This window comes from Argentina silus, assembly GCF_951799395.1.
Source record: "Argentina silus genome assembly, chromosome: 8".
In the NCBI taxonomy this organism is placed as follows: domain Eukaryota; kingdom Metazoa; phylum Chordata; class Actinopteri; order Argentiniformes; family Argentinidae; genus Argentina; species Argentina silus.
The window spans coordinates 4,632,265-4,656,436 of NC_139662.1; the positions used below are offsets into that span (position 1 = coordinate 4,632,265).

The window sequence follows — 24,172 nt, forward strand, 5'->3', positions numbered from 1 at the left end:
GTGTGAAGGGAGGCTAAAGCCCAGGGTACAAACATCGCCGGCGGCGGTGGTTGTGGCGTGACAAGACTGATGAGGGGCTCCAGCGACACGGGGCCCTCCGAGCTCCAGGGGAGCACAGCCAGAGCCAGCTACGGCCCAGTCACCAAAACACACAACACACACACACACACACACACACACACTGCTCTGGCTGCTCATCTGCTCTAGCACACACACACTGGGCTCCAATTTGCACGTGCAAAAATGTGTAATATGGGAGCAAAGCCGGTCATCTTCATATTTCTAATAGATGAGACAATAATCCGAAGGGAGTTTTGAATATGCAACTAGTGTTTCCACACACATCTTCCAAACACATCTGCTGACTGTCAACTCTGGTTGAATAATGCTCTGTTCTAACGTTTTGCTCTGTTCAACACTCCAGCAAATTGAGGTCGTTCTGTATTGGACTTAGGGCTCTAGTATAATGCTGGGAAACGTTTTGCCAAGTTTGCAGTAATGCCCTAAAAATAATCTATTCTGAATTCAATTGGCTTTTTATTGGTCAAATATGTTCAGTTTAGATCAAGAAGTATCGATTTTACTGTCTAAGCTCTGTTGGTTCTAATGTGTGTGTGTTTTTTTTGTGTTTGTCTACAGGGAGATGTCCCACCCTCCACCTCTGCTGTCCCCCCAGAATGCTCCTCACATTGCTCTTGGCCCTCACCTGCGGCCCCCATTCCTTGGCATGCCCTCCGCCCTGTGCCAGGCCCCTGGTGAGTCTGACACTAGTATACATTATGAACTGTAACATCATTGAAATTATAATTGATGCTAACGATAGCATTACCACATGATGTAGTATTTAGCATTGTGTAAGCTTTATTAAAACACACCTTTCTGTTTCTTAGGCTATGGTTTTCTCCAGCCTGCCCAAGCGGAGATGTTTGCACGGCAACAGGAGATGCTTAGGAAGCAGAACTTGGCCAGGTTTGTCTTTGTGTTGTAATGCTGTCTGAGTTGTCGCCTGTACTGTGTTGATGTCAGCCCTTAATGTGTGGAGATGTGCTGTTTATGTGTGTGTGTGTGTGTGTGTGTGTGTGTGTGTGTGTGTGTGTGTGTGATGTGCTGTAGCGTGTGTAAAGTGTGTATGTGTAATAACGTTAGCCCTAACCTCCTGTGTCCTGTGTCCTGTGTCCTGCAGGTTGGAGATGTCCGCGGAGCTGCTGAGACATAAGGAGCTGGAGAATCTTCACAGGCAGCAGCAGCATCAGCGTCTGCTGGGCGCCGAGCACCTAGGCCTGCCCCACGGCCTCCCCCTGGACCACCCTGCCCTCCGCAGCCTCCACGACATCCCTGAGGGTCACCCCCTTCGGGAGGAGCTGAGCCGACGCAGCAACGCAATGCTGGTCCTCAGACACAGCAGCACGCCCCTACTGTCCCTCAACCACCACCAGGGGACCCTGGGGGCCACGCCGCCCAAAGACATCCAGGGACAAGGAGCCGGTTCTGGGGCTTCTTCCAGGAAGAGCTCCCGCAAAGGTCCCCAGCAGCAGCAGCCCAGAGGAGAGCACCACGGAGGGGGAGGAGACCCCAGAGACAGCCACACAGAGGGCCGGGGGAGGGATGGAGAGACAGAGGGGCAGGATGAAGAGATGAAGGACTCTGATAGCGAGGCGGAGGTGGGCGAGGACACGAGGCACGAGGGCTCTTCTGCCAAGGCCAGTGACGGGCATGGGCTGCACAGGGACAGGGACAGGGACAGGGATGTGTGTCTGGGCAAAGAGGCCGGGGGCAAGGGTGTGTGTGAGGGTGCCAAGGAGGCGGGCGAGGGCTCGGGCAGGCTCAGTGCCCCCTGTAGTTCTGCAGGGGCAGAATCGCCCAGTCATCACCTCTTCACCCCAGGGCTGGGCAAGAACGAGGCCAAGTACCACTTGCCCCCCGGAGTCATGCCCCCTCTACCAGCGCTCCACAGTCAGACGCTGCCCTTTGGATTCCCGTACACCAGCCCCTACTTCCACACTGGTGAGCAGCAACGCCATGCATGTACACATACAATTACACTTACACAATGATACATATTTTGTTTCGACACACTCTGTAGAAACTTTAAGTCACAAACACGCACACTGACTCACATTCAAGCTCACAGATTACAACATCTTAGCAACTCTGTTCGGTTGATTAAAAACCTGGTTCCAGTTGCTTGTGTGTAATGATCGTCATTAAAATAAGAGAGATTGTAACGTTTGAAAATGCAGACCGAAAGTGCTTCGGGAAGCAAAGGCAAAATGGCCAGTCTCACAGTGGGGGCCAAGACACGCACGCACGCGCACACACACACACACACACACACACACACACACACACACACACACACACACACACACACACACACACCCCTGGGCAGACATATGAAACCCATTAGCGTCACTCTCTCTCTGTCTCCAGCGTGGAGACCTCCCCCCCTGTAAGGGGCCCTGCCTCTGACCCCCCCTGACCTCTCTACACACAGGGTTATCACCACAGTCATGTGGAGGGAGAGAGGAAGGGAGAACGAGAGGGGGGGGGGGGGGGGGGGGGGCTTACGGCAGAAACAAAAGTAAGAAACACCCAAACAAGGAGAACATGTCTCATACTCATTCATCTACAACCACAGAGACAGAGAGAGAAAAAGAAAAGTTAGAAATGGGGAGGAATAGAAAAAGTGTGTGTGTGAGAGAGAGAGAGAGAGAGAGAGAGAGAGAGACGTCCTCCTTGCTGATGGTTGGCGCTCCCCTTATGATTGACCGCCTGTCTCTCTTGGCAGGCTCTATGGGAGGTCTGTTCCTGGACGGCGAGGACTCAGCCACAGCGCCCCCGGTGGAGGACATCAGCAAGTGGAGCGTGGAGGAGGTGTGTGGCTTCGTTGGCGGCCTGGCCGGCTGCGCTGAGTACACCCAGGTGAGGACCAGAGGATAGCAGGGGTCTGGAGAGAGAGAGATGGAGAGGGTAGCCCCTAAAAGACTAGGGCCATGGGACCACTTTCCCCTCATTCTGAAGTTCTAGAGCTTATGTACTTAGTCACTGTTTGGACATTGAGAGTAGTGTGAAGGTGTTGTGAGAGTTCTATGTTCGTGTGGATGTTGTGTGTGTGTGTGTGTGTGTGTGTGTGTGTGTGTGTGTGTGTATGAGTGTGTTAGTAAGTGTGTGTGTGTCTGGCTGTGCGGTGCTCTGGCTGAAGTGGCTGTGTCCTCTCCCAGGTGTTCCGAGAGCAGGCTATTGATGGAGAGACCCTGCCCCTGCTCACAGAGGAGCACCTGCTCAACACCATGGGACTGAAGCTGGGCCCCGCCCTCAAGATCCGCTCTCAGGTACACAGCACAGGCTGAACACACACACGCCATGGCTGTGTGTGTCTGTGTGTGTGTGTGTGTGTGTGTGTGTGTGATTGTGTTGTCAATTGGACCCACACATCCCCATCGTGTGTGTGTTAATGTGCTTTTATGAGTGAATTCTCTATGCGTGCGTGTGTGTGTGTGTGAGAGAGAGAGAGACTCCTAGAGTTGTGCATTGGAAAGTTGCTCTCCAGTAGGTTAGCCCAGAGCAGATAGTTACAGTAGTATAGCATTTCACTCTCTAAAAGCAAGGCCCATGTTGGGTCCATAGACACCACAGTCCTTCCCCCTCTCCTCTCTCTCAGACTGGTGGTACACTTGCTACCTTGGGAGCAGATCTAACCATGTGGGCTTCTCTCCTCAGGTGGCGCGGCGCATTGGCAGGATCTTCTACATGACCAGCTTCCCGCTGGCACTCCCGCTGCCGCCATCTGCCCTGCGCCCCCCGGAGAGGGACCCCCTGCCGTCCGAGACCCCCCTTCCCCACCGGCCCCCCTCTGCCAGCAGCAGCTCCTCCCCGTACAGTGGCCCCACCCTCTGTCGCTCTGGCTCCTCCCCCAAGCAGGAGAACGGCAATGGCTCTGCGGCAGTGGGCTACGACGCCAAGACCCCCTCATAGGAGGAGCATGCTGAAGACACTCACTGCATCAACTGGAAGGCCAAGGGTTGTTTTGATTTGCCCCTCCCCCTCCCCCCCCCCCTTTCCTCAACTCTTGAGACCTTTAAACTGAGGCTGATACATTTGGGTTCAAGGAATAAACTGTAAAAAGTCTGAAAATGAGAACTAATTAAATCAAGCAGCCCAATCAACTTCCAATCCCACAGTGGCTGTAGCCAAGCAGAATCCAAAGACGTGAAACTGGGTTGGAGGGAGTGCCATGAAGTGACAGAGGGAGAGAGGAAGAGAGAGAGAAAGAGAGAGGGAGAGAGAGCAGACAGCTGGTCTTAGACAGCTTGCCAAAAAAAAGCAAAGCCCCACAAATACGACATTCTTCTGAGTCAGACAGACAGACGCTACCGGAAACTCTTCCTTCCTGGGCTGAAGGAAGCCCCTCTCTCTGTCTGCTACCTAACACGCTCAGCTCAGCGCCTAGGAAAGAAAGACGCCTCTTCCCTCTCTCCCTCCCCCTCCCCTCGCACTCTCAGTCCCAGGAGCCCCCACAGCTCAGAGGAACTGTATTTTCTGGGGCGGGACTGAAATACATACGATGAACAGGACTCCAAGCTCCCTTCATTATTGCAACTATGCATTCCACAGTCCAATACCAAAGATGACCGGATGTGTGGAATTGGGATGATATTTAATGTATTTTCTAGTGGTTTTTGCTTTGTGGGCAAAAAGACTGGTCTTAGGGAGAAACATGGTACAGTAGGAGAAAACTGGGCCGGTACCTCATATGATGGGAGTATAGGGGGATAGGAGGACTCTTTACAGGGTGACACAGGTACATGTCACAGTTGTGTCAAAGCCCATATGCCATCAGCAAAAGCTAAGCTGTCCCTCTCAGACAGGCCCTTGTAGAAAAGGGCATAGCTCGTTGATAGAATACAACCTGGTGAGGAAATGATGGCTTCGGTTCGTAGGGCTAATGTCATTGTATGATCGTGATGACTACTATGGGAGATGCAAACATGCTGAATTGTACAAAATCATGCTTAAGATGAAAATATCCTGAAGGTTACATACGTGGTACTTTTTTTGTTAAATGTAGTTGCACGAATTAAGTTTTCTTTACGACTGAACAAAATGTGACTTGCTAACGTTGGTGGTACTTTTGTTCAACTTTTTTGTTTTCAGTTTTTAAATTGTATTATTAAAGAAGCCCCAATCTTGAATGCTACTTCGGCATATAAATATGAAAACAAATATTTATAGGACTTTTGATGTAGTTAGATGACAGATCACAATATGTACAATAACTAGTCCTGGAAATGGATCCCAAAGAACATTTACTTTGTTTTCTCTTTGTTGCAGGGAAAAGGCACAAAGCTCTTAATGCAAATCTTTGAATTTGTTATGGATTTTTTTTTTTAACATTGTAAGCAATGAATTAAAATGGTCTAGATTTCCCATCAATGTTTTGTCTTGATCCTATTTTTCTATTCACCACTTGGTGAAATAAATCCTACAGAAACTCAACCGCTTTTTTCTTCTCACTTCTAGTGAACACCGCTTGTAGTGTGTTTTTACTGACTAGTGGAGTGTATGTCTTTTCTCCTTCTGGTATGTACATGCTTTCTCTTGCTGGAGCAGTGAGGGAGTATCCTCTCTCCTTTTCCCTTTGTGTGTGTGTGTGTGTGTGTGTGTGTGTGTAGGAGAGTGGACCCTTGGGGACATGGTTCAGGTCAACACCAGCTGTCAGAGTGTGAGGTTCAGCCGCAGGCCAAGGCCTCCCTGCCTGTGGGGATAAACCTGACCCTTCCGCCTACACTCAGACACAACCCTCACGTATACACACACACACACACAACCAAATTTAGAGAAGAACAAATGCACACACGTTAGCTCTCACCCACCTTATCCTTCAAAAGGTAACAGAGATTCCACTGAAGCTGTCAAACTGACATTTATCCCCTGTGGGCCACTCCTGGGATTTCCTTGGCTTTGTCTACGGCTCTCCTTCATACTCTACGCTGGTTGCCATCTTGTCAGGTGCAGTTTTCAGTTGTGCAAGACCTTGATAAATTAGAGATGAGAAATGTTGTGACGCTGATCTTGTCACATACATTTTGTTCAACCCTACTATTGTTCATGGAGTGTCAGAACTGGACTGAGCAGAGGAGAGCAGGAGAGGAAGATGGAGGATAAAGAGATGTAATGAATGGGGTCACTGCGAAAAGTGGAGGAAAGGAGAGAATGGTTGCTAGAGAAGGTAGGAGGCGGTCAGAGTGAGAGAGATAGTGAAAGGGGGGAGGGGGGGGGGTGTTGTTGGCAGGGAAACAGCCCAGTCTGTGTTGTGGCTCTACCACCTGGGCAGAGAGGACTGGCACAGCATCAGACACGGCCCTGCCCGCCTGGCACACTGCTGCCTGGGGCTGAGGCCCCCCACTGACAGCCTAGCTTGGTGCTGCACAGCACACTGTACAAAAGCACAGCCTAGTCAAGACCTTCCTCCTCACTATGAGCCCATCCCGGCAAAGATGGTTCTTCAGGGAATCACGCTCAAACAGGAAAACACAGGTGTGCACATGCATGCTCACATACAGACACCCCCTTAGAAGCCAGCATGTAGGGTATTTGACAAAGAAACACAAGTAGAAAGGACTTTGTATTATTTATTTGTTTGTATACAGTCTCATGTACAATTACATTAAGAACATGTTTGTACTGTTCAATACTGGGCACATACAAAATGAAACTAAAATGGATTGAAAATAATAAAATAGAAAAGAGTCAAACAGGATTGCAATGAAAATCCAACATGGCAAGATGGAAAAGGGGTGATTTAAAAGCCAACACACAGCTCCTCTTTTCTGTGTGTGTGTGTGTGTGCATGTGTGTGTGTGTGTGTGTGTGTATCAGTCCTGGTCTGACAGCTCCAGGTCCTCCACCATATCTTCATCTCCCTCTGCCAACTCCTTCAGAGTGACGCTGGACAGCTGCTTGGGCGCCTTGGAGGGTTTAACCTCCTCTTCATCTTTAAAGGAGAAGGAAGAGCGTTAATGAGGGACGGTTCAACTGGTGTGGAGACCCACTCGTATTAAAAGTCATCAACAGAGAGAAGACTACAAACCTGAGGCGCCATCTTGGTCCTCCTCCACCCCCTCGTCATCGCTCATGTCAGACAGGTCCTGAAGATCATCATCATCATCATCATCATCGGAGTCCTTGGTCCGCCTTTTGCCTAGAGAAGAGATGGGAGTATTAGTACCGGTGTCCTCCTCACCTTTGGTTACAGACAGAGGTACACACAGTGTAGGGGATAGTCCAGAACACTCAAATCAAGTACTGGCATCTAAGTTGTGATGACAATGGATTTTAATCCACTTTAAATCGATTTGAATGTAAACAGTACATTGACATTCTAAAACTGCCTGTCTTTTACAACTGACCATATACATTTCACATTTCTCTCACAAGGTTATATATGGTCAGGAAAAACTCTGGGCCCTATCTAGGGCGTAATAAACTTGAAGGTAGAGAGATGTGTTAAAAGTTTCAGCAGTTCAGAAGTGTGTGTCGATATCATCTAACCATCTGGATGTTCCTGTTACCTACAATGATGGATCTGAAAATATATTACAGCCACCACACAAATACCCAGGACAGTTTACCACAGCCAATTTCAGACATCTTACACTCATTGCCTAAATATAGAAAATGGAGATAGCAGGCAGGCTTCAGACAGCAACACATTCCCTCTGTATAATGGGAGAGTCTGCCAAGTGGGTGGGTGGGTGGGTGGGTGAGTGTGTGTGTCTCTTTCTCCCTCTAGCCTAGGGGATGGCCGAGTGGTCCCTGGGCTTTGATGAGATTCTGGCGTTGAGGAACGGAAAGGAGAGGCGAGGCCAGGACACTTCCTCCCCCATACTCCCAAACCTCTCATTACAACTACAGGACTCACAAACAGACTGACGTGCATAGAATGCCCAAGGCCCCCTTGGTACCATGATCTGGACCCAGTTCAGTATATTAAAAAAAATAAGTTAGAACATCTAAATGGTGAATAGAATGGTGGACGCAGCACGTTCCTGACCTACCTACACACACTGACACAAGCAGCAGCTGGACTGACTAACCTCCTACAATTCATATTCTCACTACTAGCTATAGAAACCCCATTTCCACATCCTCACTCAAGCTTTTCCATCAATGCTACAAGTCTTCCCGTTACTGAGACTCCTCAACCCCAGAGAAGGACCTAATGCGCAGATAGCTGTCCCCATTGGCCCAAGTGTATGGCAAGGTCAGTGTGGTCACACCCTTTCCTTAGGAGGTCCCAAAACCAACTATTGTTTTCAGAGTCCCTGCTGGAGAGCCAACAAGCTGTGCTTGGCCTCTCTTTCTCTCTCTCTCTCTCTCTCCCTCTGTCCGTCTCTCCCTCCCTCCTCTCTTCCCTTTCATACTGGGGTTGGGAGGGACAGCGGCAGTTACGTTACCGCCTGACCCCATATAACCTGGAAGACTTATCACTCCACAATAACACATCACACAAATCTGCTCTTCCCTCTTCTCATTCTCCCCCTCTCAACCAACCACAGTTTGGTGAGTTGCCCAAAGGTTAGGAGGTTGGCAAAGACAGAGGGTTTAGAATGTGTGTGCGCATGTGTATGTGCGTGCGTATGTGGGGAGGACATGCGGGGGCAGCCAGTTAAGCCCGGCGAGCTGGAGGGGAGTGAGGGATAGGGAGCGGCCACCTCTGGCTGTTCCAGTGGGCTGGTTTGAATTAGGAACCCCCACCGGGATCCAAGCCTGTGCTTCCTGTGAGAGAGAGAGAGAGAGAGAGAGAGAGAGAGAGAGAGAGAAAGAGAGAGAGGGGGGTGGGGGGTGGTGATGGAACGAGGGAGGGGTGGGGAGGCCAGCGGCCCGCCGGCAGCTGCCCGCCCGTTTGCGGGGACTCTCCCTACAATGAGGACCAGATGCAAAAAAAAAAGAAGAAAAAAAAAGAAAGAAATCTCCTACCGCCCCCTCCCTCACTCACTCCCTCCCTCCCTCCGACCTAAGAGAAGGTTTTTTTGGGGTTTTTTTTTTTTTCAGAGTGTGTCCAACTGTAAAGCTGTAAAAGAGGGCTCCTGCCTGTGTCCTGTGTATGACCCAGAGCAGAGGGCCGGACACCGAGGGGTTAAAGGAAGGTAGGAGTGACAGCTGCTCTCAGCTGAGAGAAAAACCTCTTAAGCGAGCGAGAGAGAGAAACTAATGAGCAGAGGTTTTGCAGGGTTTGGTGGGATGGCGGTGCAGCTACATTCTAAGGCTAATTGTAGATTTCCTTACATTGGGGGGGGGGGGGGGGGGGGGGGGGGTTCTATTACAGCTATTCTTAATTCTCCATTTCAGAGTGTGGTAGTAACTTAATATTTGAGAGAAAGAAGAGAGAGAGAGAGAAGAGAAGAGAGAGAGGGAGAGAGATCCTCCCAGAAAGAGAAGCAGTATTCCTACCATCAAGGCAGTGTTGACTGGTCCTATCCTACTATACACACTGTGTTACACTCAGCTTGTGTAACGTAATAGAGCCTCCTAGTGGTCAAGGCAGGCATAGCATTTGATTTGGCAGACACTTCTTAGGACTGTTGGTTCCAAAATGTAAATCTGGTACAGCAAAGTTAGATAACCTACAGATGTATCTGAAGAAAATTAATGATTTACCCGCAGATTTCTTAAAAACAGGTACAACTCTGATATGAAGGTACAAGGTATAATACCCATTTCAATATGTAATATGGAGAGATTAAGCTCCCAGGGGCACTCAAATATAGCAAGCATTTTGAGATACCAGTAGAAATCACTGAGGTACAATTGCCAACATCCAGCAAGACATACTTGGTTTTCTGGTCTGTGTAAGTTACCTTTGAATTTGAGTCCTGGGCCGTCTTCATCAGAGTCACTGTCCGACTCAAAAAGATCCTTGAACTCTTTCTTGTCGTCTGCTTTCTTTTCACTTTTTTTACGTATGATCTCAGGGAGGTTCAAGTCTTCCATCTTTATAAAGAAAGCAATGCAAATAATCAGTCTTGTCTTATTCATACATGTACAAAACCATTTAGCACAGTTAGCAAGATGGTTCTCCGCAATTGTACAATTCAGTTTCCCAGTGGAATGTGAATAATTACCATGTGATCAGTCTGGGTGTAAGAATGAAGTTGACACAGTTGTGGTAAACTTGAGACAATGTGGGTGAGCTGTTGATAGTTACCCTCTCTTTCCCAGATATCTCCAGCTGGATCTCCTTCTCTCTGAGCTTCTTCCATTGGCTGTAGTACCTGGTCAGGGGAGTGCCCTCCTCCTGAGTCTGCTTCTCCCACGCCGCCTGATACACAGAACACACACCAACACAACAGCATGATGAAACAGCATGTGCGCAAATCAAATGGGAGGATATCTCTCTCTATAAACAATCAATAAACAAACATTTAAAAGAAGAAAAAAAAAGAAATGACAGAAGAGTGTGGCCATCTTTCCTAGTCATTTGGAATGTAGGCATATGGCTGGAACGACACGACGGACACTAGCTTTGGGAGTTCTATGAGCCATGACACAGTACCACTACCATAACGATAGCTGTAGTGTAAAAAACTGATTTTCCAAGGGGGGGGGGCAAAGGAGATACATCTAAAATACACAACAGAGGGAATCCTCACATACAAATTTACACATACTTTTTTTACAATACTCTCTGTGCCTATATATTGTTCAAATAGTTTATGCTTGAGTTGACAACTTCAGTTAATATTTGGATATGCAAGGATTCCCTCTTTTGAGTAAACATCAGCAACTGACAAGGAGAGAGAGATGGAAAGAGAGAGCAAATGGGAGAGGGGGTGGAAAATAATTTGGGGGGGGGGAGGAGGGAAGGGGGGGGGGGGGCTGAAAGAGGAGACTTGAGGATCTTAGCCAGCCATCCCCCCCCTAAAGGTCTTTGCGGATGGTATTGATCAGGCCCAATGAGATTATCTGACCTCCAAATCCAATAGACCATATAGACTGCGGCTTCCTTCGTCGGTTAGCTAAACTTATTTACGGCAATTTGCAGTGTGGTTATTAGGGTGGGCACAGCGCAAAGGGGACAGGACAGGACATAAACAGAGCAGTAACCTGATGTGTGTTACTTTGAAAAGAGCCTTGCTTTCCAAAACAAACCCATTTTTGTTGTTGTTCACTTTGCCTCCTGACGACTAGGGAAGACGACAAACTATTACCCAAGTTGGTGTAACATACCACGAAAAGACCATAAAAAGGCTAAAAACACTTCCCAATGCAAAAATGTAAAGATAACAACATTACTTCAAGGCCAGCCTTTTTACACATCCAAACTGATGCAGACATTGGACATCCAATCACTAAAATGTGATGCTTACACTACAATTGTGATCTCTGTCTAGAGTATTCCCATCCAATGGTTCATAGAGGGATAGAGAGAGGCAGCATCGTTAATTAAGTCTCAGTTTGGGTGACATGTCTGTGGGCTGTCTGAGGCCAGAGGGGAGACTTGGCCTTTCCACACCAACAGGGCTGGACTCTGCCGGTGACACGGTTACAGTTGCCATGCAGCCCAGGGACGGATGCCATGGCGACAGGCTCCTCTCGGCCGGGGGGCCGTGGCGACAGGCACTGGCGCTGCCCCTGGTGCCGCACTGTCTGTCTGTGAGTAAGTGTCGGCAGAGACGGACAGACACACTAACTTCCCCGACGGCTAAATTACACAGAGAAAAAGACCCCCTCTTTAATTTCACTCTTAAATATTTATCACAAGTCCAGGTTAAGGCAGTCAGCTGGGATTGGAGGAGGGGCACAGCCGTGTGTGTGTGTGTGTGTGTGTGCACTTCTCCACCTGCTCCACCAAACACACAAGACACAGAGAAACAGGAAATCTCTCTCTCTCTCTCACACACCCCTCCACTAATGGCCCCTCATTAAGTTCAGGGCCCTTGGTTCAAACCTATTAAGAGCTTCTAATGACCGCAGAGCCAATCTTAACCAGGCTCAGTGTTTACATGGGGATGTCTCCTACACTCTCTTTCTCCCTCCCCTTCATACTCAGGTTTCACTACAGTGGTGTGTGTGTGTGTATGAGAGAGAGAAGCTTCCTCTCTTATCTCCTCACTGTCTATTCAGTGGGTGAAGTCTGATCAGAGGAGGGGTCAGGGGTTGAGTGTTAGGGGTCAGGATGGACTGCATAGCGGTTTACCGTTCCAAGTTAGATGAGTGTTCTTACAAGCGTGTGTGTGTGTGTGTGCGTGCGTGCTGGGTTCATGCAAATAAAATGACAGAATTTCAAAGCAAATGAAATGTTCATGGTTTGTGAGCCAACGCAGCCCATAATCATCTGTGATTGGTGACGGGAGCGTTTCGTAGCTGCTGCTCCTCCACCACCAACACCACCACATTGACCATGCCCTCTGAGAGACCAGGCATAACAACGCCACGTCAGGGAGGTTTTAAACTTCATTTGAAAGGTTCATCAGAGTACATTTTGAAGGTGTTTTAGTAAATAATGTCATGGGCCAAGTCCTTGTCTTCATCCTCTGACAAAAACAACTTTTGTTCCCTTGTGACCACTTCTGATCACTTGGATGAGAATCGGCTGCACAATTGATCAGGCCTTGTCCTACGATTTTGTGAAGTCACAATTCCACAAACATTTTGACTTAAGGAGAATAAAATCTCTTATCTGTTTGGTTTGTGTTTATTTACATAAAAAAAGATATATATACTGTAGGATCCACACAACGTCTGATAAACGTATATTGCCGTCTGCTGTATTGGAGTGGCATAGATGCAAACTCAAAACAGAAGGGCACAAAGTATGCCTTGCTACGTTCACAGAGAACACAGTTCAATAGAAGCATGCAGAAACTTTAGGAATACAAGGCGAAGCTCATCTGGCAGTGGTTTAAACTCCTGCAGAGTGTGTGAGTGGAGCACAATTTAACAGTCAACTACACTTGAGTAGTTTTCAAAACTTAACTTGAAACTTAAGTTTCAACAGTTAAAACTGTGGTTTGCTTGCATATTTCTATTAAAAAAAAAAAATACTATTTTCAGAGACAATTTCAGAAAACATCATATGATGACCGAGAAAAAAAAAATCTAAATCAACTCATGGACTATTACTAAGTCAGGCCTCTGACCCCGGACTGCCTTCTGCCTTCAAAAATCCAATTCAATCTTGCATGAGCAGGGAGTAGCAGACAGTATTATAGTACACTACTGATTGGAAAAACAGAGGTGTGTGTGTGTACTGTTGAGAGGTGAAATGAGGGCTCTGGAACAGAAGCCTAGACCACCTTGCATGGGCAGGCGGGCGGGCAGGCGGGCACACACACTCACCACGGCGGACACGTTGGCCACTCCAAAGGCGGCCCTCTGTCTCCGGCCTGTGATGTGGCTGGAGTTCTCCTGTACCTTCTCCAGCAGCTGGCGGATCTGCTTGCAGTAATTGGCCACTTTGCATTCCTTCAGGAACACTTTCAGCTGTGGAGGGCAGGGAGAGGGATAGGGGGAATAAAAAGGAAAGAAAGAGTGAGTCAGAAAGATGGAAGCAGTGTAAATAATCATCCGGGCTGGTGCTCTCCTGTTCCCTTCGGACTGGGTACCTACTATTGCCAATGTGTGTGGCAGCTACAATGTATAGGTAGACTGCAGAAGAAGAAGGTGTAGCATTCTGGGAGAGCCACAGAGGGCTTATTTGACACTGCATTAACTGGTCCTTACCTGTTCGTCTTGGTTGGTTTAACATGAAGCATACAGTGCATTCGGAAAGTATTCAGACCCTTAACTTTTTCCACATTTTGTTATGTTACAGCCGTATCCTAAAATGGATTCAATTCATTTTGTTCCTCATCAATCTATACACAATACCCCATAATGACAAAGCCAAAACAGGTTTTTAGAAATGTTTGCTAATTCATTAACAATAAAAAACTGAAATATCACATTTACATAAGTATTCAGACCTTTTGCGATGACACTCTAAAAAGCCCGCTTGGAGTTTGCCAAAAGGCACCTAAAGGACTCTCAGATCATGAGAAACAAGATTCTCTGGCCTGATGAAACCAAGATTGAACTCTTTGGCCTGAATGCCAAGCGTCACGTCAGGAGGAAACCAGGCACCGCTATCACCTGGCCAATACCATCCCTATGGTGAAGCATGGTGGGGATGTTTTTCAGCAGTAGGGACTGGGAGACTAGTCAAGATCGAGGGAAAGATGAACGGACCAAAGGCTGTAATCGCTGCCAAAGGTGCTTCAACAAAAGTACTGAGTAAAGGGTCTGAATACTTAATGTAAATGTGATTTCATATTTTTATTTTGAATAAATTAGCAAACATTTCTAAAAACCTGTTTTGGCTTTGTCATTATGGGGTATTGTATGTAGATTGATGAGGGAAAAAAATAATTTAATCCATTTTAGAATATGACTGTAACATAACAAAATGTAGAAAAAGTGAAGGGGTCTGAATAACTTCCGAATGCACTGTATATTTCAAACCACACCAATGTTATATTAAGCATAGCAAAATATTCAACCCCCATCTATAAAACTATTTAGGTCTTATTAGGCAATTTGTACAAGTTAGGTTTTTCAAAATTATCAAGAATTGACAGACTTTCATATTTCAGTGTCTCTCAAATGTTTTATCTGTGTTACACACAGAACCCAGCCTCTTTGGTTGTGTGTGTGAGGGAAGGGGGAGGGGGCTGGTCGTCCCTGACAGGAAGTGGGCCCAGCGGTCACTAGGGCCATAAAAACAACGGCATGCCAGTGGAGCCATTAAAGGTCAAGGCAACCACACTTCACTCTCCATCTCCCTCTTTCTACATCTGGCCTGCTTGCCGTTTACCAATTAATCAAGTGTGGATTCGTAGCTCAACAAAAAGGTGTTATAAATTGTGGATAAATTGCATTTATATATCTGACCATAGCTGAATAAGAAAGGCAACTTAGCTCCCATGTCGATACACTGTCCAAACAATGTGTGACTGTCTCCATCCTCTAATTTATCACTTCAGGTTCACCTGATCTGGGGTGAGCTGCCTGAAAACTGGCCTCTATGGTTGAATGGTGTGGATGTCACGCCATTGCATTACGCTGTGAAGGATGTATCATTAGTGGAGTCATTAGCTCCTTGGAGAGGAGGAGGGCTGATCCTATTACCTGGATGATGGAGGGGAGGGCCAGCTCTGGGAAGCCAATGGAGCAGGCTTGAGAGTGGAAGTACTCCAGGATCAGGTCATACAGCTGCTCGATCAGTCCATCCTAAAACACAGCAAGTCAAACTCAGCATTGGCACACAGACATATATACATACATACATACATACATACATACATACATACAAAAACATTGGAAAGACCACACACAAACAGCAAATCCATGTGAATTTCACACAAGCTGAACATTCAGGAGACTGGGCATCACATCAATTAAGTACACGATCACAGAGGGTCACCTAAGCACACAAATACTAGGATAACAGGCTACTCATGATGGTCTTGTACATGTTCCAGACGACAACTGTTAATATAGTATTTGCGCGTGCATGTGTGTGTGAGAGAGACCATCCTAAGTACAGCATGGATTTGCAGTAAACCAGATAAGCCATTAGTCATCACCTGCTGTCTGTCACCTACAGCTACCAGTGAGTGGAATCCCACAGGGCTCGGTACCGGTGATCATTCTTCCTGGTACACCACCCACTTAACCTCTGACCCTCAGTCACACTAACAACTACCACAAATGGATGTTTTATGGATCCACCAGTATGGCAACGCAATGTGGAATGCATCAGACAAAAAAACATCATTAACGGGTATAAATATTCTACCTATTGTTTTTCTGTTAGCGCAACATATTTCTATACTGTAGGTCAAACTAAGTGCTGTTTGTCAATGAACAAGCTACTTTGTGGCTGGTGGTGGTCAGATCAGTGCTCGTTTAGCCAGGTCTGAGGATGGCCGAGGTGAGTCACTCACCACTCAACACTCGAGTGGAGGTGGTGCAGGTCGCCCGGGGTGACAGCAGTGTAACCAGCCCTGACAAGTAGAGTGTGAAGGATAATCCCAGAAGGCCGTGTGGCAATCCTCTTGGCAGCGACACTGAGCGTGGCGACTTAGGCCAGTGTTAGAGCCCTGACATCGGCTTTCAACACTGCCCTCAATCCCCTTATGCACATACAGAGGGTAACACGCAGTGTCAGGGAGGAGTGTGAAAACACGTTAACTAGGGCCGGAGTCATGGCTTTCAGCAGCTGTTCTTTTGTGATCACCGACAATAGTTTGTGACGTGCACCATAATTACAGCTCTCTCTAGCACCATTCCTAATGGATAATATTGTGGAAATATTGTGGGAATATTGTGGTAAAACGCATAGCAATCAAGTCAAATCCTTTTGGAATATGAATTCTATAAGAACGTTGTCAAGGTCTGAAAAATACAGGGCTTCTCCTGTTGTGGACATTACATCTTACATTACATTTATGGCATTTAGCAGACACCTTTATCCAAAGCGACTTCCAACAAATACATTTGTCTACGTGAACCATCTATACATACTTAGTCATCATAAGAAAAAGTAATCTATGCTAGGACCAGGGGCCATTGGCAGTCACAATGCTAGAAGAAGGAAGAATAACTTTTTTTTTTTTTTTTTACATTTATTTCCAGTAGAGAAACTTTTACATGGGGGTAATAGGGATGAAGAAGTCTTTAGGAGTGACAGTTAAGATGTAGCCTGAAGATATGGGTCTTCAATCTACAGCGAAAGACAGGTAGTGACTCTGCAGACCTGACAGCAGTGGGAAGCTCGTTCCACCAGCAGGGCGCCAGGACAGTGAAAAGCTGTGACTGAATAGCGCGACTGTTGCATCCACGTAGAGGCGGCAGTACCAGGCGGCCAGCCGAGGTGGAAGAGCGGAGTGATCGGGCAGGGGTTTGGGGGCTGAAAATTGCTTGCAAGTAGGGAGGGGCTGTTCCCCTTGCTGCACGGTAGGCGAGCGCCAGGGTCTTGAATCTGATGTGAGCTGCTACCAGGAGCCAGTGAAGGGTGCGGAGGAGGAAGGTGACACGGGACATGTTTAGGTAGCATGCTACACTAGCAGTACTACTCACCTTGTAAGCCTTCTCCTGCAGGTTGGTCTTGCTGAGCTTCAGGATGACGGCAAAGTTGATGGGCTTGACACTCATGCGACCAGGCTTCTTGTTGAAGTCCACCTGGTGAAAGATCTAACACACACACACACACACACACACAAATAAGCACCCTGCCTGGCATCACATACAAAACCAGAACCCTCAAACCCAAATTATATCGTGAGCACAATGTGTTATGCTTCCCAGTCAGTGTTTGTGCACAAATATCATTCTGTCTCTTTGTGCTATTAGCCGTGTTTCGCTTGTGTATATATATATATATATATTTCTGTCTCTCGACATCTCCCAATGTGTGCGCACGAGTCTGTGAGGTCGTTGGTGCTCAGCGAGCGGAGCGCTCCTGGCCGGGGCTGTCTGTACAAACATCGGATGTGGTGGCGGTCTGCGGGGGAGCCAGGAGGAAGTGGGAAGGCATGGGCCAGCCCAGATACACAGAGGGGGCTACTGAACAGGAAGCTCCAAATCATACACTCCCCCCCCCCCCCCCCCCCCCCCGCCACCCGGAGACGAGACACACACACACACACACACACACACACACACACAGGGGAGCACGAGGAGCCTGCTTCTGCTGCTCCAATTAAAACAGTAGTAGGGCACCTCAGTCTCGCTTTAACGAGGGGAACAGTAAAAGAAAAAAAAACACAGGAAATGGTGTGCGTCACAAATAAACACTGCGATGGGTGTTGGAGGGGGGGGGGGGGGGGGGGCTACGCAATAGACAGAGAGGATGTGGTCTGCAGAGCGCGTTAGGAGCAGAGTGTAAACCACAGCTTTATCTTCATCGCTCTGGTCAGACCCCCCCCCCCCCCGCCCTCCCCCAGAGACACACACATGCACAGGGACCACTCCCACAATCCCAAAGTATCATCTCAACCACACTGCTATTCTCATGCAACCACAGCAGAGCTCCACACCAGCAGGCACTAAGGAACACACAGACACTCAACAAATCATACACACGCATAGACGTTTCCTTGAAGTGTGTGGATATGTATGTGGTTGGTATGCATGCTTGGCACACACACAGGCAGTCAAACATAAAGGAAGAATGTTGACAGTTAGTGACCTGCGGTTCTGATAACAAAGGTCTCTCTCACACACACACAACGACCTTAGTCCTAGATGTACTTAGTTCAGGGCTTATTCTGTAGTCAGCAGTTGAGACCAAACTGCCTTTGATACACTGGACGTTTTTCCAGTGACAACCGACAGAACATTACATCACTCCCACCCCAGTTGTTTCCATTTGTTTTGCTGCTTGATGTTGTTCTGATTGTTTACCTAACCTAGTACCTACCTACTTGTCAACACCAGTCTATGGACAGGGCCACAGAACAGCTCGACATAAGTTGGTCAACTATAGGTTTCACTATGTCCATCAAGGTTTCACCTACACCTCCCTAGCAATAACTCTTGAGAAGTAGGCATGACTGTAACTAACATTTGTATATACAGTTTTTTCCTATTGTTGGTCAATGTAAGTTTACCGTTTACTACATTCCCTTTACTCACTAATATAAAAGCATAGTAACAAAGTAGCCTTGCAGTAAGGATCATATTGGTACAGTTTTGTCTTTTTCCACATTTTGTTGTCAATTTAAAATGGATTTAAAAAAAAATCAAGTGATCAGACCCTTTGTTATGACCCTCCCTAGAATTTGCTCTAATGCCAAAAATGTATTCAACAAGTCACTCAAGTTGAAATGAGTCCATCTCAATGCAAGGGTAATAGTTCATGTGATTTCAGAATGATAATCTTTTGTTTTTATAGTCTGTGGCTTGCATAGGAATCAATTACACACTGTGTGGATCAGGTTGTCATTACAAACTGAGCAAATGGAGAGGAACAAAACTGCTCAGGAATGCGACCCTGAGGCCTGGGGAGACTTACAAAAACCTACAACGTTGAATGGCGAAGAGGAAAAAGCACAGTCGATGGGACAACATCATCTCAGTCACTGTACAAAATTGGTCAAATATAACCAAGTGGTCAAAAAGAATCCCGTAAAGGAAAATAATCTCTCATCCATAATTTTGTTTACAACAATGAATTTAAGTGATGCAGCAGCAAAAGTGGCTGGAGATGTGTTTATTTGGTTTTATTACAAAGCATTAAGTTTGGTGCAAATCCAGCACATGCAATGCAGTTTCTGCACCATCCCTCGTGTGAAGAATAGTGGTAGCTGCATCATGTTATAGGTATGTTTGTCATTGGCAAAGACTGGGGAGTTTGTCAGGATTAAGACAAAATTATTGGTAGTGACATCTTAATCCTCAGTGTGTAATTGATTCCTATACAAGCCAGAGACTATAAAAACAAAAGATATTCATTCCGAAATCACATGAACTATTATCAATTTATTATTCAACTTGAGTGGCTTGAAGACATTTTTGCATTTGAGCAAACGGTCTGATTACTTATGTACATGAGGTATTTCTGCTTTTCAATTTTAACAAATTGGCAGAAATGTCTAAAAATGTGTTTTCGCTTTGTCATTATGGGGTATTGTGTGTGGATTGATGGAAACATCAATCAACTAAATAGAAACATCAATCGACATAATCCATTTTAAATTGACTACAAAATGTGGAAAAAAGTTATGGGGTCTGAATACTTTCCGAAGGCACTGCATATAGGCAAATGGCAATGACCCAACCTTATCCTCAACCTTACCCAACCCTGAAATGTTTGCTTGTGTCAGGTCTCAACAGCTAGATATGAGGTAGGGGCTGATTTGAAATTAGGCAAGTGGAGTCTTACCTCCAATAGGAACGGCAGGACGGGCACAAAGGTTTGGGTACTGCCAGAGAGCAGGGTGAGGGCTCGCACACAGTGGATTCTCAGAGGGTAGTACCGCGACGTGGGCACCAACCTGCACAGCAAGAGAACAGAGAAAACGGTGGTCAACACTCCCATCTGCTGGTAGCAACATGCAAGTATAACATTTGTTGTTTTTTCCTCGTCAATGATGAGTTGATGTAGTAGCTGAAAGCATACAGAAATCATTCCAAATACTCACTTGACAGTGCCCACTATGACCTGGCACAGTGGGTAGATAAGGGGCTGTAGTACATCGCTAGGGTGCAGGGTGCTAAGAACACGACACCATAGGTACAGACAGTGAACAAACTGCCAGTTGTACACCGACTGGTATGTCTCCTAAGGAATTACACACAAGCAGATCTTAACATTAGATCACATTCAGCACTAGCACTTTATTCCATGTCCTTCCTGGTTTTTAAATGGCTAAACATTAAGGTTAAGGTCTCATTATCAACAAAGTAATGACCATGAATAAAGTGAACTGTGCAGACTATGGTTTAAACTTTAAGCCTCATTCTTTGGTACAATATATCTGCATTAAAAGCAAAAATGAACAGAACAGAATGACACTTGAACAACAACAGTATTTCAACTCAAACAATGATATGATTGGAACCCTATACTTCCTGATCTCCTCAATAACATGAATATGGCTGTCCTGTCCTACTCTTTATCGTTCTGGAAGTCAGTAGTTGTGCCTAACCTTCTTCTTCATGGTCATGGCGTTCCTCAGGTGGATGGCCAGCTGGCGGATGTAGATAAAGCCGTGTTGGTAAGAGGCCTGCGTGTCCAGGGAGTACATCTCTGTCAGTGTGCGCTGCATGAAGTTGATCATGGGAAGCACATTGGGCGACGTGAACTTACAGTTCTGCACGTAGGAGATGTACATTTGCTAGGGAAACAAGAAAGAAAAAGAAAACACGGTGAACCAAATGTTGTGTAGTTGTGGCAGTTAACTTAATAAATAAAAAATCTGTTATGCCAGTATCTTCATCGCAATTTACTTGTGCTTTAGTACTACTAGACTTGTAATTTACTAATAGAGGTTCTAACCATATTTTGCTCAGTCAATTGGTCTTGAGTCAAAAATTCATGCATAATTCAACACATCAGATTGATACATGATCAGCTCATCTCTCCACAGAAAAAGGTTGAGATGTAAGGAATCTTTGTGACCCTGACTTACCTTGAGGATGGGGTTGAGGTACGTGTCTTGCTTGTGTCGGCAGATCTTGTTGAGGGCCAGGAAGGCCAGGACGCGGCTCGTCTCTTCCCCTGTGCTCCACTGCTTGATCAGTTGCTAAAGACAGAGATGGACTATGAGAGGCAGCTTTGGAGAGAACACGGGTCCTGATACACAGGCTTAGGTTCACAGCCCGGGCCAGGGATACTACTCTTCATCCCCCTCATATAAGTGGGGCTCACCTTGAGCAGGTGGCGGCACTGTTTGGGCAGACACATGTAGTATGGTGCCAGCTGGTTGGCGTGCCTCAGGACTGCACTGATGACTGTGGCTTCTGTGAGACAAGACAAAAGCTGTGGACAGACAAGGAGGCACAGAGCTTAGTAAGACAGAGTGAAAAAGTGGAGCAAAAGACACAAAATAAACAGAAGGACAAACCTGAACGACTCCACTGAGGTACATCTTGATGTCCATCTGATACTTCTGCCATTTTGGACTGGATGATGGAAGCACTGCCCTGAAAATGAAGAGAAAAGAGAGAGGAATGACAAGGGCACTTCTTTGGTCAACATTTTTATCTACATCTTTTAAATGACTTGTTTTAAAATTGTTGAGGCTAATGTAAATCATTTTGACCACAAGGCGTCCACTTACTTCTTCTGGTCTTTGTCTGGCTTTAGGTTCAGCATCCTCTGTAAGGCCACATACACATCTCTGATACAGAATAGGACCAAGGCATTGAACACTGTGGGGAAACACACACACACACACACACCTCTGAGGAGACATTTTGAGCATATACCTACGTTACGCTACCAAAACAGCAAACACTCAAGACACACCACAAGCACATTACAGGCCGTCAAATCTGAGTAAGTTGCCCCATGTCAACACATCACAATGTGCCTTTCTTAACCATTCCAGGAAGGATGACAAATAGATTTGAGTCCGTCATCACTACTAAAGAGGAGATGCACACTTGTGTAGGCCTATGTTCCCTACCTGAACTGTCAGCTACTTTGTATCGGCATGGATCTCCTTCTCCTTTGGTGGTGGCCACAGCAGCCTTGAAGGCCTGTGTGACCTCTCTGAAGAGGCGAGGCGTTGGCTCCTCCTGGTGACAAACAAAGGATGAGGAAAAATACCCAGCATATAAATGAGTTGAGAGACCCTTTACACCTTAGGATAAAATCTCCTATAATGTGGTGCAGCATATCAACATGTTCACTCTTCAATGCTTCCAAGTATTTTCTTATTATCATGATCCTGACAATATCTGCAGCTAAAGATGGGAAAGCATTTTTGACTTGCTTTATTTCTTTGGCTAAACACTTGGGCTAGCTTCATGGATAAGTCAATGTGAATGTTACCTTGATAGCCGTTCTCCAATCTTCAACCATTTTCTCTGTCACTTTAATAGCCTCCACTGTCTTCTTGGATTTCTTGGCAGACTCTGCTTCTTCCCCATCTTCATCAGAGCTGGCCTCCTGAAGTCACACACAACATTAATGTTAACAATATGGCCGAGACTATGAGAAACACAGTGCATGCTAAGGGTACAAGTCATAACTCAAACGCATTCCAACACATCAGACTGACCTCCAGTCGACTGGGTAATGTGTGGTACTTCCTCTCCTCTTCATCATCAGAGCTGTCCGTGTCATCAAAGTTGAGCAGTGTCTTGTCGTTCTGCTGCAAGAACTTGTAGAATTCTGGATCTTTGCTTTTTAACCTGGACAGCTGGTCCTTGTGCTGGGATGCCTTGCCTTTCTTGTTGTCATCCCTTCAACACAGGCATGCACATGTATTGGACAACATTCTACCAGGTAAACAAGCAGGAGTGGGGATCTGGAAAGAGCAATATCAAGACTAGGTCTCGATCATTTTATGTAGGTTACATGCAAAAGGTGAGAATGACACTCACTTCTCTTGACCTCCAGCTTTCACTGTTTTCTTCTTCTTCTTCTGTCCGTTCTGAGTGGGGGTCTCATCCTCAGAATCCTCCTCACCTGCTGAGTCAAAGCCAGACAGCAGGAACTCATCCACACTCAGGTCCTCCAACTTTCTGCAACATTAGAAGTACACCGCACAGCCCCATCAACACCAGACAAGAATCAGTTCCTTAGTTTGCTGCATTTGCTAGCTATAAGGTACTTGCTAAGATAGTTACACGGTTATACCATTATCATAGGCAAAAGGCATACAAACAACACAGCCTGAAAATAAGGACATAACGTAGACTGGTTGCTGAGGATGGTGGTCATTCACTTTATTGTACACAACACAACTTCTAACGTTGGCTACCTAGCCAAATAGCAAGAAGCTAACTCAATAGCAAGTGAGTGAGCTCTCAACTCTTAACAGTTCCAAGAATAGAGAGCACGACATAACAAGGTACGTTTGTAATACTAAAACAAATCAACAATTGTCGTATTCAACAACATTTCTGTTTGTTCTATACCTAGCAAAATACACACATTTTAGTGGAAGACATGCAGCTATACCTTTTCTGTTTTCCTGCCATGCTGTATCAAAAACGTGACTCCCAGATGCAGTTCCCAGAATGCAACGGTGTTTGAAGCGCGTTGGTTTGTGTGTTTGACGTTCCGTCCGTGTTCTCTGAGCTCCAACAATCACCATCTAGACACATTAACACCATCTAACTCCAACAATCACCATCTAACTGCATTAATCACCATCTAGACACATTAACACTTCTGCTTTTCGCCGTTTTCGCGGATTCAAAATGAACGGAAAGTGATGGGATCACAATATTTTCTCTTATTTTTGCTGAAATAAGCACAAATGACCCAACACAAAGTATATACAATTTTGAAGTCCATTTGTATATACGTTATATACAAATGGAGTCCAATTTATCCAAAATTAGTCCAATTTTTAATGGACTGTACAGAACAAATTGTTTAACTTGGGTGCTCTTATTTTGAATAATTCCTCATTTACACAAACTGAAGTAGATGGGCGGAGTTCCACTATTG

At 46.2% G+C, this 24,172-nt stretch overlaps 2 protein-coding genes across 4 annotated transcripts in view; one reads left to right on the forward strand and one right to left on the reverse strand.

Moving 5' to 3' along the window:
* The window catches only part of samd11 (sterile alpha motif domain containing 11), a gene marked incomplete at its 5' end in the record, with an annotated part of 48,263 nt that extends 42,787 nt beyond the window's left edge, over window positions 1-5,476 (forward strand). For 2 of the 3 annotated variants that reach the window (XM_083675029.1, XM_083675030.1), the window contains 6 exons: window positions 640-755; window positions 891-969; window positions 1,184-2,004; window positions 2,789-2,922; window positions 3,222-3,332; window positions 3,721-5,476. In XM_083675029.1, coding sequence (XP_083531155.1) covers window positions 640-755; window positions 891-969; window positions 1,184-2,004; window positions 2,789-2,922; window positions 3,222-3,332; window positions 3,721-3,975 — 1,516 coding nt within the window. In that variant the 3' untranslated portion in view covers window positions 3,976-5,476. The remainder of the gene's footprint in view (window positions 1-639; window positions 756-890; window positions 970-1,183; window positions 2,005-2,788; window positions 2,923-3,221; window positions 3,333-3,720) is intronic. The other variant, XM_083675028.1, reaches the window with a different exon arrangement.
* A 1,136-nt stretch (window positions 5,477-6,612) lies between these two features.
* noc2l (NOC2-like nucleolar associated transcriptional repressor) lies at window positions 6,613-23,811 on the reverse strand. Its single transcript, XM_083675067.1, has 19 exons — window positions 23,678-23,811; window positions 23,098-23,238; window positions 22,773-22,956; window positions 22,544-22,660; window positions 22,176-22,287; window positions 21,828-21,918; window positions 21,612-21,690; window positions 21,416-21,526; window positions 21,177-21,290; window positions 20,694-20,882; window positions 20,187-20,326; window positions 19,928-20,039; window positions 17,122-17,235; window positions 15,169-15,270; window positions 13,342-13,485; window positions 10,208-10,321; window positions 9,861-9,993; window positions 7,091-7,201; window positions 6,613-6,994 (listed from the first exon to the last, which is right to left on the reverse strand). Exons 1-19 carry the CDS (start codon window positions 23,695-23,697, stop codon window positions 6,876-6,878), a joined length of 2,247 nt encoding a protein of 748 aa, XP_083531193.1. The 5' UTR covers window positions 23,698-23,811; the 3' UTR covers window positions 6,613-6,875.
* Window positions 23,812-24,172: the final 361 nt, after the last annotated feature.

Excerpts from the sequence above, each read along its gene's own strand:
- noc2l (XM_083675067.1), bottom strand. The coding sequence starts at position 23,697 with ATGGCAGGAAAACAGAAAAG. Across the intron at positions 21,919-22,175 it reads CAAAGTAGCTGACAGTTCAG|TGTTCAATGCCTTGGTCCTA; the intron begins GTAGGGAACATA and ends GTTTCCCCACAG. Across the intron at positions 15,271-17,121 it reads TGCAGGAGAAGGCTTACAAG|GATGGACTGATCGAGCAGCT; the intron begins GTGAGTAGTACT and ends GCTGTGTTTTAG.